At 38.9% G+C, this 17,557-nt stretch overlaps 1 protein-coding gene across 7 annotated transcripts in view; it reads left to right on the top strand.

Moving 5' to 3' along the window:
* Window positions 1-7,801: 7,801 nt before the first annotated feature.
* ATP2B1 (ATPase, Ca++ transporting, plasma membrane 1) overlaps window positions 7,802-17,557 on the top strand; it is a 34,612-nt gene continuing 24,856 nt past the window's right edge. For 4 of the 7 annotated variants that reach the window (XM_010151362.1, XM_010151361.1, XM_010151366.1 and 1 more), the window contains exons 1-5: window positions 7,804-8,215; window positions 12,972-13,169; window positions 14,038-14,292; window positions 14,373-14,498; window positions 14,850-14,993. In XM_010151362.1, the coding sequence (XP_010149664.1) occupies window positions 8,011-8,215; window positions 12,972-13,169; window positions 14,038-14,292; window positions 14,373-14,498; window positions 14,850-14,993 (928 nt within the window). In that variant the 5' untranslated portion in view covers window positions 7,804-8,010. Of the gene's footprint in view, window positions 8,216-12,971; window positions 13,170-14,037; window positions 14,293-14,372; window positions 14,499-14,849; window positions 14,994-17,557 lie in introns of all 7 variants that reach the window. The other 3 variants (XM_010151360.1, XM_010151365.1, XM_010151363.1) reach the window with 1 other exon arrangement.

The raw sequence follows: 17,557 nt of genomic DNA, 5'->3' as shown, positions 1-17,557 counted from the left end.
CTAGAAAGAAAAGGCCCATTAGAATGAATTAGTGAGCTAAGCTCTCAAAATTTATCAAAAAGAGCTAAAGGGATGCTCGATATAGTCATAATGAAGATGTTTGCAAGAGATTCTGGACCTGTTTCTTGTTAAGCCATACGGTGGATTCTCAAATTCAAGTATTGAGGTTATAAACAAAAGAAAAAAACCCACAACCAAAACCCAACAAAAAAACCCTGAAGCCCCTCTCCTTACCACCAGCAGGAACAGCAAATGCGTGCAGTAATTCTGCAAGCTACTCAAGTGTAGACTATTTATGATATTTGAACTAAAAAAATTTTGGGTCCTTAAGAATAGAAGATTGCAAACATAATTGCAGTTTCTGAAAGGGGTTCTCTTAGGATGACTCTTCATCCAAACAGATATCTACTTAGCATCACAGTTTGTACTCATTGAGATGGATGACCAGAGCTGGGGTTTGTTTTATTTTCTTATGTTCCAAACCATTGCTTGGTGGGGATGATGATTTGGAGGATCATAAATGGATGATTTACCACAGAAATATTGTTATTTATGTAGTTACAATTTAATGAGCATATATAATATTTTGTAGTACTTTTTCTAAATAGCAGTAAGCTAGTTCAAGGTAGTAGGAAAAAAAAAAAACAAAACACAAAAAACCAAACCCTTGAAACTTACCTTTCCAAGCTAATTTTACTGCTCTAATAGAAGGGAGTCAGTCTTACGCAACATGGACTTTATGGAAGTAATTAGGGTTAATCTCATTAGGCATAAATATTTCCTAGTAGTTTTGAGACTAATTTTAAATTTCTCTCAAGGTCTCCTGAATACGGAAGGATCAGGTAGGGATGGACATTTGCCCTTTTCCTGAAGGCTTATAGCTCTAAAGCTCTTTTGGCACCTCTGACATCAAGAAGCATGATTAAAGTCAAAAGCATATCGCTCTATTGAAATGGATATTACTATGAAAGAATACTTTTCTAGAAGAAAAAAAAGGAGAGTGTTCACACCAGGATGAGATGGTAAATGTCTGATTCTGGTTGATGTTAACTTGAACATGTTTTAATTTAAATGGGTGCAGCATGTTCTGAAACAAGGTTTCTGGTGTTAAGAACTCCTGAAGACAACTTGAAGCTTCAGAACAAAGACATTTCCACTAATGCTACTTATTGTCTAATGACATGGGAAGGGAAGGAAGTCACTGCTCACACTGAGTAAAGCCGTTTCAATGGTATGCATGTATGGTATTGTGGGAATCAAAAGATGGAAGTAAATGTAGATGTAATGTCTGAAGTGTGTGTTCAGCTCAGAAGGTGTCGGAAGCAGGGTTAAGGAGAAACAGCAAAAGTTACAGGCTTTGTGAAAAAGGTTAAAATGATTTTTCAAGACAAGCAATATACCTGTAGGGACAACCTTTACGAGTAAGTCAGCTGCTGTTTTGCTCTGAATCATAACTGTTGTCAGAACTGACCAGCTGGATCCATTGCTTACAGGCATGCTCTAAGGTTTAATTGCAACAAGTGACTGAAATGCAGGAATCCAATTCCAGCTCTGTTGGATGAAATTTGGTACCATCTCACTTTTCTTTTACTTGAAACTTGGCTGCGTATAATGATGTCGTATGCCTCATTTAACACATGCCTGACAGGTTTTGTGTCTGGAATGCATCTTGTGATTTGGGATTGCAACCAAACTCTGTAGTCTAATAATGCACGGTTTTACCAAGTAGGATGTCATACTACCATCTTTTTTTTTTTTTCCAAAAGTTCAGCTTTTTGTATTGTAATTTTTTTCCAATATTGTTTTGATAAATATTGATAAGTGTGTTGTTTCTGAATTTATTAATGCAAATATTTTTCAATTGATCACTTCAATGCACACTAAAAATTCTACTTTCAGGTTTATGTATTAAATAGTTATTAATATGACAGAACTTTATTTACAGCATAATTATCCCAAACAAACATTTTTAGACTGAACTGTGCAGAATTAAGTGACTTTAAATCCTCAGGACCTAGTAGATCTGAAGTAAAGGAAAATATTGATGGGCATTGGGCAAGCATTTTTTTTTCTTGCACCTACACTAGCAGGTGGAGCTTTGATATCCTGGGTTTGCCATCAGCTGCCTTAGTCCAAATTTTGGCAGCCTCACTCATCTCAAGATATCTGAGGAAGCTGACGCACACGGTAAATGCATCTTAGGTACTTGAACACACTAGAAACAATGCTGAATGGGACAGAGTGATATCTAGAGGTTAAACCTTTTTTCTCTGGGATTATAGTCTTAACTTTGAATTACCTGGCTCTATAAGTACCCCTGTCAAATTTAGCCTTTTTATTTTAGTTTATGATGACATCACAGGGTGAAAACTAGATGAGACTGGTAGAAGGGACTACTGAGAAGGAACCTTTGGGGCCTGTGGGTGGAGAAGGGAGAAGCTTGCTGAACACTGGTAGGAGACCCTTCAAGATACTGCTCTGTTAATGGATATCTGGAATGAGTAACTCCTGCTTCCACAAAAGTGTTTTAAGTAGTTAAGAACTCAACTGTTCTGCGGGGGTTTGTGACTTGAAGTCTTTGGCTTCTTGTAGACAGCTGGGCATTGCCATGTGAAATAGGAGACTGTAAAAGTATTGTATTTTAAATACATTGGACACTTGATTATCTCTGTAATGATAATCACATTGTTTTTATTCTCCAGAGCTTTCCAGTATGTCTCAAAGTCTGGTGTTCCTTGAAAGTGTTTGTAAGTTGGTGTTGTGGTTTGTTTGTTTTTTTTTTTGAAGACCTACTTGTTGAATCAGTCTCTTGTATCTATTTAGTTCTCTCACAAGTGAAAATACCTTAAATTCAGAAAGCTAATGATTAGTTTAAGCATTTAATAAAATAGTTTTTCTACTCAGACTATTCTAGACCCCATTTTTCGAACTTATTTCTTAATCATCCATCTGTCACTTCAGTTCGAGTTGGGTTGCTTCATGAGTGTGGAAAGGCCATGACTTTTTAAAGGCCTGCCCAGTTGATCGCTGGCATAAGACGTCTGCTTGCTTGCTGGGCTCCTTGAAGAGGCTGTAGGGCAAGTTGTTGCTAAGAGGCATGTTCCTTATGCCATAACAACTCACCTTCAAGGCTGTTACGATTTTTCCTTACTGCTACCGAAGTAGAAGGGAATGATGTAGGAATCCTTTGCATGATCATTGCTAATTTGTACTACCAAATTGACTTCAGACTGCTGAAGTCCTAATTTATTAGTTGTCATTTCAATGAAAAATAATTCGTGGTCTTTAAAGCAAAAAAAACTACCATTGGATGAAACTGCTACTACAGAAGTGTCAATCACAGTCGGTAGCAGAAATCCTTTAGATTAAGTGCAATAACTACTGGTGTTTACAGCCACTGTGAAGGCTAGGAACAGCAGCCAGTTTTTATTTCTCTGCCTCCCAAGAGATTAAGCTTCAAAATGAAGTCAGATTTCTCTTCAAAAACTCGGCATAACTTGTGACCTTTGAATTTACAGTTTATAACGCAGGAGTTGCTATAAGGCAAGCTTGTCATGACAACACCCTTGGGCACATTTAAGGCTGAAGGTGATGTATTAAAAACTCTCTGCTGTGCAGCATCTTCCACAACTGTGCCCTCTCCCTCTTAGCTGTTCAATCTACTTGTAATTGTCTCTTCATAAACCAGGCTCCGAGATGCTTGCACTAAAACAACAGCACGCAGCTGAAATGCTCTGAGTTCTAGTTGTGCAGATAGGCACATTTCAACCTACAGGGTAGTGACCTGTAAGTGCATACTATTCTGTATGAACGTTGGGTTTTATCAGCTTTCCTTCATATTTCTTCTGAAATGGTGAGTTTCTGTGGCCATTCAAGTATGTATGAGGGTGTCTCTCTTTAAGTAAGAAAACTGACCCTCTGCAGCAGAAGACCTGAGGCTTTTTCAGTGTGATTTCCAGGTCGTGCTCTCAGTTACAGTTCCTTTCCATTATAATAATATCACCGATGGCTTTTTTTCTTTTCCCCTAAGGAAAAATGTCATGTGATGGCTTGAATCTGTGGAACATACCTGGTGCTGTGGGTTTCAAACTGAAGTACATGAAGGCATATGATGTTTTTCAGTACCTTAACAGCTGTTTTTTGAAACAAATAAAAATGGCATGCAACTTAAACATAATGGGGACTGTTTTTACACTGCAACCTCTTGCTATGTAGATCTGTCTGGTCTTCACTGAACTAATTAGATTAAACAAAGGCTTTCCTGAGATAATCACTTTGCAAGCCTTTTCCTATATGCCAGCAACCAGCTTTAGAGTGTTGTTGAAGGTCAAATGCTAGTACCAGCTAATGCTTAATATCTGAATGCATAGTGTTCAAGCAGGTGTGTAAATTAATTTGAATGACACAGGATTTATAATTGCTGGAGCTTTGGCTCTTGAGGTATGAGTTTAAGTGTGTTACGTTTTGATTAATCAACATTAAAATACATTTCCTGTAGGTTGGTGAGGTATGTATTAAATGCAAATTCAATAACAGGAAAGGCTGGGGTAGGGGTCTGAGGTATGCTAGGTCCTCTGTATCTGGGTAATACTAATTATCCCACTCTTTAACTCTGATGTTCACCTTTGATTGCCAGTGCATGGCCACTGCAGGCTATCACTTCAAGGTAACCTTAATTTTAATGAATGTAGAACACAGGTGTTTCATGGGTTATGGTTTTGAATTATTGTCTCTGGTAAGAAAGCACACTCACTTAGCAATAAATACCAATTTGATTTGGATAACCAATTTAAGGTGCAGTACTCCTCACAGGCAGTAAGTATCACGATGACATTACATGTCAGTGATTCTGTTATGATTGTAGAGCAGCAGGGTCTTTTCAGAGATTTGCACAAGTGTCTGAATCCTGCCCGGGAGAGTATGTGCTGCTACTATAAGGTGCCTCTGCAGTACAGGAATTTTAGTCAACTTGAGTGTGACAGACAGCAGCTTTACAGTTGCTCCTAGTCTCATTGATATGTAAACAAAGGATTATCCAAAAGTTGATGTGCCTAGTGAAAGACAGACTTCTCTTAATCATCTTGTGTGTGGCATGCTAAAGGACACTTCTTAAAGAAATTTGTAGCGAGATTTTCCTGTAGAAATCAGCAAAGAAACTGTGTGAAGATAGTACATTCTGTACCCCTGTGCCGAAAGGCTTTTGTACTGTCCGTCCGAAATGTCTGGTAAAATGGGCTACTAGAGCAGGCTTGTTCTGGTCTGATTTGGTGTAACAATTGCTAATATTTAACCAAGTTTTTATGACGTGGAGCAAAACTACTCTTGCTTGGTATTCAGAATTTCAAGACTTCACACTGTTACTCTTAATTTTCTGGAGGTATTTCCTAACATGGAAGCCTGTAGCACCGCTAGAGCTGATCTGCAGAACTGCACTGATTTTGTAGTATTGATGTAAGCTTATTGAACTTGTCTGAACCCTAATGGTCTGTTGGTGTGCAAGGACACCACTGAGGTACTTAAGAACACCTGAAAAGTCCATTCAGTGTAAACTGTTAGTAACAGCTACTCACTGGACTAATCTAGAAATGTAGAGAGGACAGAACCCTATGAGCTATGGTTAAGCAGTGTTGTTGCTCTAAGGATTAATTGCACACGAAAGCAAGTCTTGCCCAGGCCCAGTATTCAGTCTCAAAGCTTTCTAGTGCCAAGTGAGCAGTGACTAGAGCTACGGCTTTTCCTAACCTCATGTCTGTACTTGGATTTGGGTATATTTGGGCCTCAAGTGCAGGGCTCATGCTAGAGGCTTGAGCAGAGCTTTTCTTAATTAAAATTGAATCAAGTTTGATGTAATTAGTTGTGGGGCATTCTGCTTGGTCTATTTTTGCCTAATTAGCAGCTGCAGCATCTTCTCCATAGCTATACAAACTCATTTGCCTGATCTGCTTCTTGTCATACTGTCATAGCTTGTGATCAGATGCCAGTTGATAAGTCCTCCTAGGCTACTAGTTAGCCAACAGCATCCAGCTTTTGGTTATTAGGTAAAGATGTGGTGTGGCTTTAGAGAGCATTCTTGTACATGATTTGCAGTAATTTCTTCACTTACAAGATACTCTAGCAGAACATGTTATATAGTCAGCTGAAGAGTGACTAGCTGACAGTCCTTCAGCTGAAGAGTCCTAGCATGCAGGTTAACACCATTGACATGGACTCTTCAACTATTGTAAAATTCTTTGCAAGTAACAGAGATAGCAATGATTTAAAATCAATTTTTAAATTAGGTACCTTGTTGATGTTATAGGATGTTGACGTTTTCTGCATGTGAATATTGATTGCTTTATGTTTTTTGTCACTCTCCAGAAGGCAGGCAGAGATGGTGCTTTTCTCAAATCTCGTAGAGATAGGGGCGGTTGTAGTTCTGCTGGGGGTGCGACTGTCACTTGTGGCTGGGTGACATCACTTCAGGGTCTTTCAGCATCCGTGGTTATCTTCAGTGCAAATGCAATACTGTGGCATGTGCTTAAAACAGTAGATTGACTGTAGCTGAAGCTGGATGTTTCCAGAGCGGAGAACTGAGACTTTCCTGGAATCAAGACCTTAAATTTCTGGTAATTAGGTGCTTGTCACCTGGACGTCAACATAGACATGGTGGTTCAACCAAGTAGGCCTCTAACCAGGCAGGGCAATAGCTGGAAATGCTTTCTTTGCTGTTTGACTCTGCCTTCATAAAGCAGTGTGGTCAGTGGTAACTGTTTGCCTTTGCCAGGCACATGACACTTGAGGGTCTTGTTGACCTGGAAGTGTCCAAGCTGTTGTTCATCTGAGCCTGGAAGGTGTCATGTTTCATGGGGCAATATATTGTCATCTGTGCTCACGGTGCCCCGTTATGTTGATAAAGCTGACTTACACAGCCAGAGTTCTGTCTTCTGCACACAGCAGATTTTTTATATAGGCGTGAAGTGTTGGTGCATTCGCTGTACAGTTGCGTAGATAGGTGTGTCCACATAAGGTGTGTCAGCCAAGCAGGAGTTAAATATAGCTACCGTGCTCTGATAGTCAGATGGAAAGAGCTGCTCTTAGCCTCTATATCTCTTCTGTAGGAATGTAGTATTGTACAATTTTCCTTCTATTCAAAGAATTAAATGCAGATACTGTGGGAGGCTGGAGTTGTGATGAAATGGGCTGGAGGGGGGCTAAAAATGTCTGGACACGAAAATGCATTAAGACCTAGATGTGCCTGAAGGTATATTCCTACTTACACTATAAAGGTACTTCATGCATGGGCTAACTTAGTGTTGAAACTGTTTTGCTTGAGGTTTGCACAGATGAATTCACAGGAACGCACAAAATCTTGCTTATCCCAAACTCTAAGGTGAAAGCTTGGTGAAAAGTTGGGATTTTTAACTTGAGCATATTCTTGTCCCATGTGACATCAGCAGTGGATGTGCCGTACTCTTATTTCCCTGGAAGCAGATTTACTTCCAGATGTTTTTAAAGGTTTCCTCTTGATGATGAACCATATGGGTACACTGGGCAAAATGCAAGGCTTAGAGACAACAGCTGCTCTAAGGAGTTAATGATTTAAGAAAGTATTATAATGCAAGGTTATTTTGGAATGGGAAACATCCATTTTATACCTTGTCACTCTTGCCAGCTGAATGCTAACTAAAAATATGCTAGGAAATAGGAAGAAATAGTCCTTAAGCAGAAATTTGTTCTGTAACCCCAGTATGAAGAGTAGGGTTGTCTTCAGTGTATTTCATTATAGCTTTTATGTAACTGAATGCATATTTATTCTTTCCCTAGACTGTACATGCCATTGTGGCTTGGGGAACAGAACACGCCATGGGACAACCACAAAGATATCTCTCCAGACGGGATCTCTTACTTGGGTGATGTGTCTGCTTTCCTGACTGTCTTCATACCCAAAGGATTTATTTTTCTTTTGGAAATATTTTAAGTTGAAATCTTGTTCCTTTCTGGAAACTGTCTACACTAAAGACTGCACGCATCATGGGTGATATGGCAAACAACTCGGTTGCATATAGCGGCGTAAAAAACGCTGTAAAAGAAGCTAATCATGGAGATTTTGGAGTTACTCTTGCAGAGCTCCGTTCTCTTATGGAACTTCGAGCTACAGATGCATTGCATAAAATACAGGAATGTTACGGAGATGTACATGGCATCTGTACAAAATTGAAAACTTCACCGAATGAAGGTAAGTCAATTCCAATGCTATTATTGAGGAAACACCATTTAGGAAAAACCTTTAGTCAAGGGAACTACTTTTTTTAAATGTAAAGAAGTTTCTAAAAGTGTTTCAGTTACCATAATAAAATACTGCTGCTTATTCTCTAAGGCAGAGATATTTAATGACAATAAGTAAGCAAGGGTTTTATTCAATTGGTCTAACTGTATGCAAGACGTTGGGTTAGTGGTGAAGTTGCACTTTGGAATTGGAATCAAGTTCATTGATGTAGGCAGCCACATAGGAAATAGCAATGCAACACAACAATGTTCAACTTGCTGTGAAACTGTACGTTTTATGAATGGCTCATATGACCTGTAGTTCACAATTTGTATCATGCTACCATAGAACACAAGGTTGCAGTAGTCTAATGCAGGGGGTTTTAATGCTTCTGTGTTGCTACCTAGTTTTTGTATTCCCTAATGCAACAACTTTTAGAACTAGTGACATCTGTTTTTTTCTATTTGTAGTACATGAAACTCTTAATAGCAGGATCTTTAGATCTATAGATTTTTAAATCTATAGTATTTCTGTAGAATTAATTTGATCTATACAAACTATCAATACAGCTTGAGGCACAAAGAGATATTGTCAATATCAGAAGATTTGCAAAGTAGTCACACAGTCTTATTCTCTAGGAATAAGCATCTTTAAGTCTTTGCCCTGTTGGAATCGATGGCGTGCTGTCAGGTGTGATGACCTGATGCTTTTGCTCTCTAGAGTTACTACTCCAAGATAGACTGTACAAATGTGAAGAAGGAAGTAAAAGTATCAAATCTCCTTCCTGAGAGCTTTCCAGTTTTCCTTGAGATCTGGCCATCTTTTACTGCTCTCTTCCAATGTAAATGAAAGCTACAAGCTTTGTTTTGTGATGCAAGCCATATCACTTAAGATGTCTAAACTGTAATGTCATGTACGAACGTTTTACATATTTTTATGTAACATTAGCTCAAACGTAATGTGAAGTCCTGCTGTTGATAGTGATTGAAAAGTACCAAAATCAGGATTTTGGCAAAATGTGCTGTCTCCGCATTTAGCACTCGCGTAGCTTTTAACCCATGGGGTGTCATGTTGGTGTCAGTAAAGTACCCACTGTCTTAATCCTGGAGAGCTGTTGCTTTCTGTTCTTCAGAAATACAATGGAAAGGCTTGTCTCCTTGGATCAAGAACAGCCTACTAATGCCGTAAGGTATCTCTGGGTACATCTGCATTTAGCATGTCCTGACTTGATTTGCTTTTGAAGCCAGGCTCCTGATTCCAGACTCCTGGAATTATTTCAGTATATGAACTGGGTTCTTCTGATGAAACTGCAAGTAGCCAGCCCTCAAGCCTGACCCACCAATGAATGGGAGGAGACCAGTTTTTGGGCTGAAGTAATTTGTAAGATATGAGGATTGCAAACTTCTGTTCCCCATCATTAATGGACTTGCAGAGTTAGTGAATGTCTGTGAAGCACTGTCTGCAAGGAGTGTAACATGGCTTAGACAGGAGCAGCAGTCTCTCATGACCCAGTTGACCTGTTGCATAGTATTCACAGAGAAAGGAAACTGCCTTTCAAAAGGGCTGTAGCTTTCTATAATCAGGAACTGTACTGAGGGCTGAATCCTGTTTTACAGTAATCTGCAAGGTTTAAGGCCCATTACTACTGCAGGCTAGGTGGGCATGCCATGATGCACTAAGCACCAAATACCTGCTGTACTGCAGGATTCACTCTGTCCCTTAATGTAACAAGCAGGTTAATGCATGGGAATGATGTCAGTGTACTAAAACTAGAAAGGGTTAGATGCCCTTTCCTGCAGATTGATTCTGCTGTAGTGAGGACTCTGATCAAGGCCTTTTCCCTTTCAAAAGGATTTGACATTCAGATGTACTGTCCTGCAATCTGTTAAATACAACCACTGACTTGATAGAGTGGGAGAGCAGCTCATTAATGCAGTAGGGCCTCAACAGTTAAATGGGATAATTGGCTCAGAAAAGGTTAAGTAAGATGAGTTAGAGCAGTGTCCTCTACAAAGGTGTCTTTTTGATGCTGAATCACTACATGAACCTTTAGAGAACCAGCCTCTCTGTCAGGTAAGCCGCTATAAATTTCACAAAAGTAATACTGAAGAGCTCTTGTAGAATAAAGTCTCTTCTTTTGTTGAGTTCAAGTACAGAAGTCAAGACATTTCTGATGGAGAAAATCTAGCAAGATCAGTTCAGAAAACTGTTACACTAGTTCTAGCTCCCTAAAAATCTCATGTGTATACCTGCAAGGCCATATGACACTTCTTTCTATTCAGAAGCCTTTTTTTATGATATGAAATGCTCACTTATGTGGCATCACCAGTGGCTTCACAGCAAAAGTACCGGTAGTTCCAAAATGCTGCACAGTGTATGAGTTCAGCTTGTATAATTTCTTGCTTTGAACTTGTGGACAATGTAAAGCATTGTCTGTTTTCCAGCAAAATGTGGATCAGGCCTATATACCCCATTTTAAATGAGAAATGGGAACTGTCCTTTACAAGTATTACTAAAATAAAGGTACTGAGCAGACTTTACTGTTTGGTATTTAATGTTTATTATGTCCTTTACATGTGTACAGATCTGTAGAAATGTGAATAAATGAATGTTTGATATACCTGTATTAGCAGAAGTTCTTCCTGTATTCTGGAGACATGGACCGCCACCAATATTACCACAGGTCTACATAATTTTGATTGACTAGTAACTTCTAGATTTCTGATAAAATCTGTATATGGAGCTTTAACTATTCACTTGCTTAAGTAACTCCAAATAATATGTTACCCTCAGTAAGATACATGATGAACAATATAATGGCAGCAGTTTTGACCTCATCACTGTAGATTGTGAACTATGAAATTGCCAGCCGCGTGGTAAATGTAGCAAGTTCAGTAATGATGGATGGTGTATAATGGCAAATACTAAAATACAAATGCTTTTTGTCTTTGCTAGGCTTACATACTGTACTGAGTGGTTCTGATAGTAGCTTGACTTCATATAGCCTTGTTGGAAAAGGCTTTTCGTTCTTTAAAGACTATTGCTGTATACTTATGATGTTCTGCATCCTGGTATCCTGTGACGGGATGAGTGCCACTGACACTCTGTAAATAATCATCCAAACTCTGCCATGCTAAAAGGAAGAAAAAAATGGCATTTGTTGCATAATAGCAATATGGTCCAGCCTCTTAGAATGTCCAAGTTATCTTGAGTTTCTTTAGATCCTCTCGTGTAGCCTGATTTTTCAAAATGGTCTTGCAGTGCTTTGAGAGTGAAAGTAAGCACCTTAAAGCTTGAACTGTAGTGTAGCTACCAGTGGGGCTAACCAGTGAAATTGGTCCTTTGTATTCAACATCCAAAGATGTGAATTCAAGGCGAATCTAAGAGTGTTAGAATAAATCTAACTTTTATATATACGTGCGCTAAGGGTATGTTTTAAGTCGTTTCACTTTTGAAATAATAGTTTGATTTTCAGTTAAGTGATTACGTAGCAGTTAGCATGTAGAACTGAGCTTTGCTTTTCAGTAATTTTTACAGTGTGTCTTGAAATGTCATGTGATGCTCCTAGGAAATGTCTGTTGGAGGTGATAAATACCCTGCTTATGAAAGCCAGTTGCAGTGGTCTTATTGATTACCTAGTGTGGTTGTGTTGCCTTCATCACTAAGCAGTTGGGTTAGCTACTAAAAAAACTGCTGCTAGGGTTGAAGTATACACACCTTTGTTCTGAACATGGCTGGATGCTTGGCCATTTTGCCTTGTGGATTAGGCAGCTGGAAACCATTGAAGGAGTAAAAAAGAGGTGTACTTATGGAAGACCTTGAGGGCATGATCTTGCACTGAATTTAAGTGGAATTCCTTTGCTTGTAAGGACTCAGGCTAACTCTTGAAGCATGCAGTGCCTTTTAGTGAAGGGCCCTCACTCTTGGCTGCTAGTGTCCCTTAAGGATGGTACAAGAGTTGAGACAGAGGACCCTGAAAGAAATAGGCCATGTAAGAAAGAAGGTAGGTACAGAACTGAGGTGACAGACCCTGCAGAGTGCTAAATATGGGCTCACTCTGTGTGAGAGGAGATGGAAAGTGAAGCTTCAGAAAAGCAAACAACTGCTGTCCAGGTGGAAGCAGCATCATTAAGTGGCTGCCTCTTTCTACATGAAGCCTGGAGAGCTTCACCAGCTTTTCATAGCATTTTATAAAATAAGTAAACAATGCACAAGTATAATATTAATAGTATTTGATAATAGTAATTATATTAAATATTTCATTATAAATGTTACATTAATTGTAGGATCCTAGGATGTTATCTCTGAATACAGAATCCCTACAGTGGGAACCAGAGCTGGCTTCACAGGCTGTGGTCTTGCTAAAGCTGCATGGTGCTACTCAGTCTCGATAGTAGTAACTCTACTAACGATCTTGTCTTGCAAACTTGTTTACTTTGTACAAAGGTATGTCTGTTATTATTACTCTGTTGCTATGTCATATTAAGTGCAAGTAGGTAGACCATGAGATGACTTTATATTGGCAAAGTGTGAATTATAAAATACATCTGGTTTTCTGTAGTCTGATTAAAGGATGATACTTCTGTAAATATATGAGATACGGCTTTTCAGTATTGTTACTGAAATATGGAGTGGGGCTTGACTCCATGAATGGGAAATATCAGTCTTCAAATGTGAGGGTGAAATGCAAATAAGTGTCACTAACTTTTGTATTATTATTAAATAGGTTTAAGTGGAAATCCAGCAGATATAGAAAGGAGAGAAGCAGTTTTTGGGAAGAACTTTATACCTCCTAAAAAGCCAAAAACATTTCTTCAGTTAGTCTGGGAAGCACTACAGGATGTTACACTAATTATTTTAGAAATTGCAGCCGTAGTATCCTTGGGCCTTTCTTTTTACCAGCCTCCAGGAGGAAATGAATCATGTAAGTAAACTTTTTTAAAAAGTAGGTTTCTACCTGTATTATACTGTTGACTTATCTGGTCCCACATCCCTATACTGTAAATCTGATGGGAGACAGCAAGTCAGGGGATAAACAGCTGTTCCTTATTGAAAGAAAACTACTAAAATTCTAGCTTGCCTTAACAGGGCAACATAAGGTTTCCTTGGTCATGATCTGGTATAGTTCTGACCAAAATAATGACAAAGTTAAAAGTCCAAGCAGCAGGAACAAGGACTTGTCTTGGATCCAGTCATGTTTCTGTGCAAGTGTTTTTTTTAGCTTTGCCTCAAATATTTAAGCAGTTTATAATTTGCAGTCATGTGCTTTCTTTAGGGAGTCAGCAAGTCTTAAATTTTCCTTGATTTGCAATATGACACTGGTAAGGTTCTAATTTAAGAAATGAAGCTATATTTATACTTCTAAACGGAAGCTGAAGGTATCTGGCCTTCATTGAACTGTGCTTTTGCAATGATATCTGGCTTGTTAAGGTAAAATGGGAAATGTTGAGAAAGCAAGAGGCAGTTAACCAGTTGTCTAGTCTGGCATTCCTATGCCATCATTTAGCAGGATAATAAGAACAGGTAACTTTCCAAGTCAACTTCTCTTACATTCAGATAAGCAGGGATGTAAATTTTAGGTGGTTTAACTTGCTTGAGCTGCTCTAGCTTTCAGGTTCTTGAGCTTCTTTGTGTGTTACCCTCACTGCAAATAAGTGTAAATATTGCAAAGAAGGCTAGCACAGAAAATGTTTAGCAACTATTAGCAGTTTCTTCTGTTTGGCAAAACTTTTTTGTTGTTGAAATAACTATCTGCGTGAACTTTCTTTAAATCTAAAACCTGTTTTCTACAGTATGTGGATCAGTAAATGTTGGTGAAGAAGAGGAGGAATCTGAAGCAGGTTGGATTGAAGGAGCAGCAATCCTCCTATCTGTAGTTTGTGTGGTATTAGTAACAGCTTTCAATGACTGGAGTAAAGAGAAACAATTTCGGGGATTGCAGAGCCGTATTGAACAAGAACAGAAATTCACAGTCATCCGAGGTGGCCAAGTCATCCAAATACCAGTAGCTGACATAATTGTTGGAGATATTGCACAAGTGAAATATGGTAAACACATTTTAAAAGTTGAACTTTCTTTTATTTTTAAAAAAGGAACTGCAGTCAACATACGCAGTGATCTCTCGTAGGTGATCTTTTACCGGCTGATGGTGTACTTATTCAAGGAAATGACCTCAAAATCGATGAAAGCTCACTGACTGGAGAATCTGATCATGTTAAGAAATCTCTGGACAGAGATCCTATGCTGCTGTCAGGTGTGTAACATTTGACAATTCCTGAAGAAAGTGGTTTATTTCTGGGGGTAAACTCGTTATTTAAAATTTTAAGAGGTTAAAATCCCTCAAACTGTACTGTATCTAGGCTGACACCTATAAGTATCCAAAACCAGTGCAGCTAGTACAAAACTTTGTCATAGTGAGCAGACTCGTTAAAACTGACAAGCGTGTAGTTGCTTATGGTTTCATTTTCCAGATAACTTTGGCAATTAAAGCTCTAGGAGAACACAGTGGTATATCTACACCTCTTACGGTTTGAGAACTTATTTCCTTTGTGCTCTGCCATATAACTGCTCAAGTCTCAGTGAAAAACCTGATTCAATCTTTCAGGTACACATGTAATGGAAGGCTCTGGAAGAATGGTAGTTACTGCTGTAGGTGTGAACTCTCAGACTGGAATCATCTTTACCTTACTTGGGGCTGGAGGAGATGAAGAGGAGAAGGAGAAGGAAAAGGAGAAGAAGGACAAGAAAAGTAGGCACAATAATCTTAAATGCCTGGGAAGGGAAGGGTGGACTCCTGAATGTTACTGGATAAAAATATGTTCTAGTCATCTGGAGCCAGAAATCTTTTTTAAAAACTTCATTCTTTCAGTAGCTTTCACAAGAGGAAGAAAAAAAATCAGGTCCAGTGACCCAAGAGTACAATCACTGCTAATAACTCTTGCACGTGGATTTTTAATTAACCTTCAGATCTCATTGATCAATTAAAGTTTGGAAAGCTTACAACTATTAATCATCCATACCATGTATAAATTGTTAAACTGCCATCTTTTGTAACTTCAAAGTATGTTCATGTCTAATAGCAAATAGTTGTTTATGGCAAACAGGTTATTACCAATAACTCAACCTACGAAGTGTCTAGTTCTGCTTTTCACAGATAGAAAATGTCCTATACGGGGAGTTCTTCTATGATACTTGTAGGGGAAAAGCTTGTGTCATTGATACTGCTGAGCTTGTGGCTGTTTTAAGCATATATAACACTGATTTATAGTCTTATATATAGAAGGGGTAACAGGTTTAAATTGAAAGTGGAGAGGTTAAGATTAGATATCAGGAAGAAATTCTTTACGGAGAGGGTGGTGAGGCACTGGAACAGGTTGCCCAGAGAAGCTGTGGATGCCCCATCCCTGTCTGTTTTCAAGACCAGGCTGGATGTGGCTTTGAGCAACCTGGTCTAGTGGAAGGTGTCCCTGCCCATGGCAGGGGGGGTGGAACTGGATGGTCTTTAAGGTCCCTTCCAACCCAAACCATTCTATGATTTTGGTAAAGATGAACAGACAGCTTCTTTTGCTGTTCCATTTCTTCTGGAGCTTGAAACTTTGAATGCTGACATATATACACGAGACGATGCCCTAGTTTCACTTTTCTGTTAACTTTCTTCTTGGAGGAATGAGGGCCTTGTAACCCAGAGCATTTTGAGCCCTTCTGTGGAGCATGAAATGGGCCATATTTCTTATTCTGAAAGACTTCCAGGTAGCTGGCATTTTAAGGTCACTTATCTAAACCTTAACCTTAATCCTGAGAATCAAAGCATAGAAATGTTAACCAGCAATATTTTGATCCTAGCTCACAACTTATGTTCAGGACTGAGCTTCACCAGAGCAACAATTTTTCTAGAAGCTGTTGAGGTCTGCTAGATGGGACTGAGCCTTAGGATTCTTGGCAGAAAAATGAACTTTAGCAGAGGAATATGAAACAGTAACGGAAAGCCATACAAAAATGGCTTAGGAATCTCAGTGGCCTTCAAACTTAAAGAGACAATTGTTGAAATGTGTGCTTCGTGCAGGAATTAAGATTGAACTGTGGTTTTTGTCTTGTCCTGTTTCACAAATACTCTGCAATTCTGACACTTCTTGAAACTTTCAAGTATTAAGTTTCTTCTGAAGTAAGTTATAAGAAGAACTGAAAAATTCAAAATTAGTTTCAAGCTCAAGCATGGTAGGGAAGAGTAAAAGTTGACCTTTCCTAAACTAGAGGGATTAGCGTGGAACAGTTTCTCTTTCCCTTACAGAGAAAGGAGAAGGAAGCAAGTAACGGTACCAGAGATGTGGAGAGGATTATAGCTTTTATTAAGATTCTGCCAGTGCTTATTATTCTATAAGCAGAAGTCTTTTTGACAAGTAGTGTGTTGGTTTATCCTGAGGCGTGAACACTTATGGGGGTTTTTGTCTCCCAAGATAGACAACTTCCTATTTCCCTTAAGTTAGGTGCCTGATAAGATTGTCCTTGGTAAAACTCAGGTTAAACTAAATTAGCTTCTCTGTGACCATTAAGGAGATTAAAGTGGCTATTTTTAGTTAGCTGTGTATGGCTTGGTTCAGAGTGAAGGCAAACCTAGGTACAAAGAGTTAGAAGTAACTCCAGTGTAGAACTTGGCTCTTGTAAGAGGGAAGGGGGAACTAGGAAAGAAGAAATACCAAATTAGGATACAGTGGTGAGTTCTTAAGAAGTCTGAAGTGGCATCTGGAGAAAATGAATGTGGGGGTGTTTTTCTCAGCTGCTTTGAGGATGCTTATGTGGAAAACCTTACGTATAGAAACCAGACTATGTCTACAGTAATAATGTAGTGGAGATACTAAATGTCATGCCAGACGGGCTGCTTGATAATTTGATTTTCCTCTGCCTGAGTGCTCTCATGCACTTCAGTCCACATAACATAAGGCCAAACACCACTGATTCTGAAAAATTCTGGGTTTCGTTCAAAGTTCCTCAATTTTTCAGGATTTCAGGATACGGCGATTAGTAGCCATAACCCTTGCTTTCTCTACATACAAGAAAAGTTTGTCAGTTGCCAAGGTAGTATCTAAATCTTTTAACCTGAAAACCCAAACAAAACAAAGGTAGCGTGGCCCCTTCCACCCCAATAAAACTACACGTGATGTGTCAGTCTTCTAGTTACCTTTAATGTATCACTTACTAATTTCTTACATTATTTCACCATCTGTCTCTTGTTGAACTGATCTCTTCCTGTTGAACCCCATTTCTGAGCAGAGGCAGGAGAGATATTTTATTATGAACTTGAACTATTCTTAGTGG

The sequence above is a fragment of the Eurypyga helias genome, unplaced genomic scaffold (assembly GCF_000690775.1).
Source record: "Eurypyga helias isolate BGI_N326 unplaced genomic scaffold, ASM69077v1 scaffold7855, whole genome shotgun sequence".
NCBI classification, from domain to species: Eukaryota; Metazoa; Chordata; class Aves; order Eurypygiformes; family Eurypygidae; genus Eurypyga; species Eurypyga helias.
Note: the sequence above shows the minus strand (reverse complement) of the source record. Positions and strands in the feature narration are given on the sequence as shown.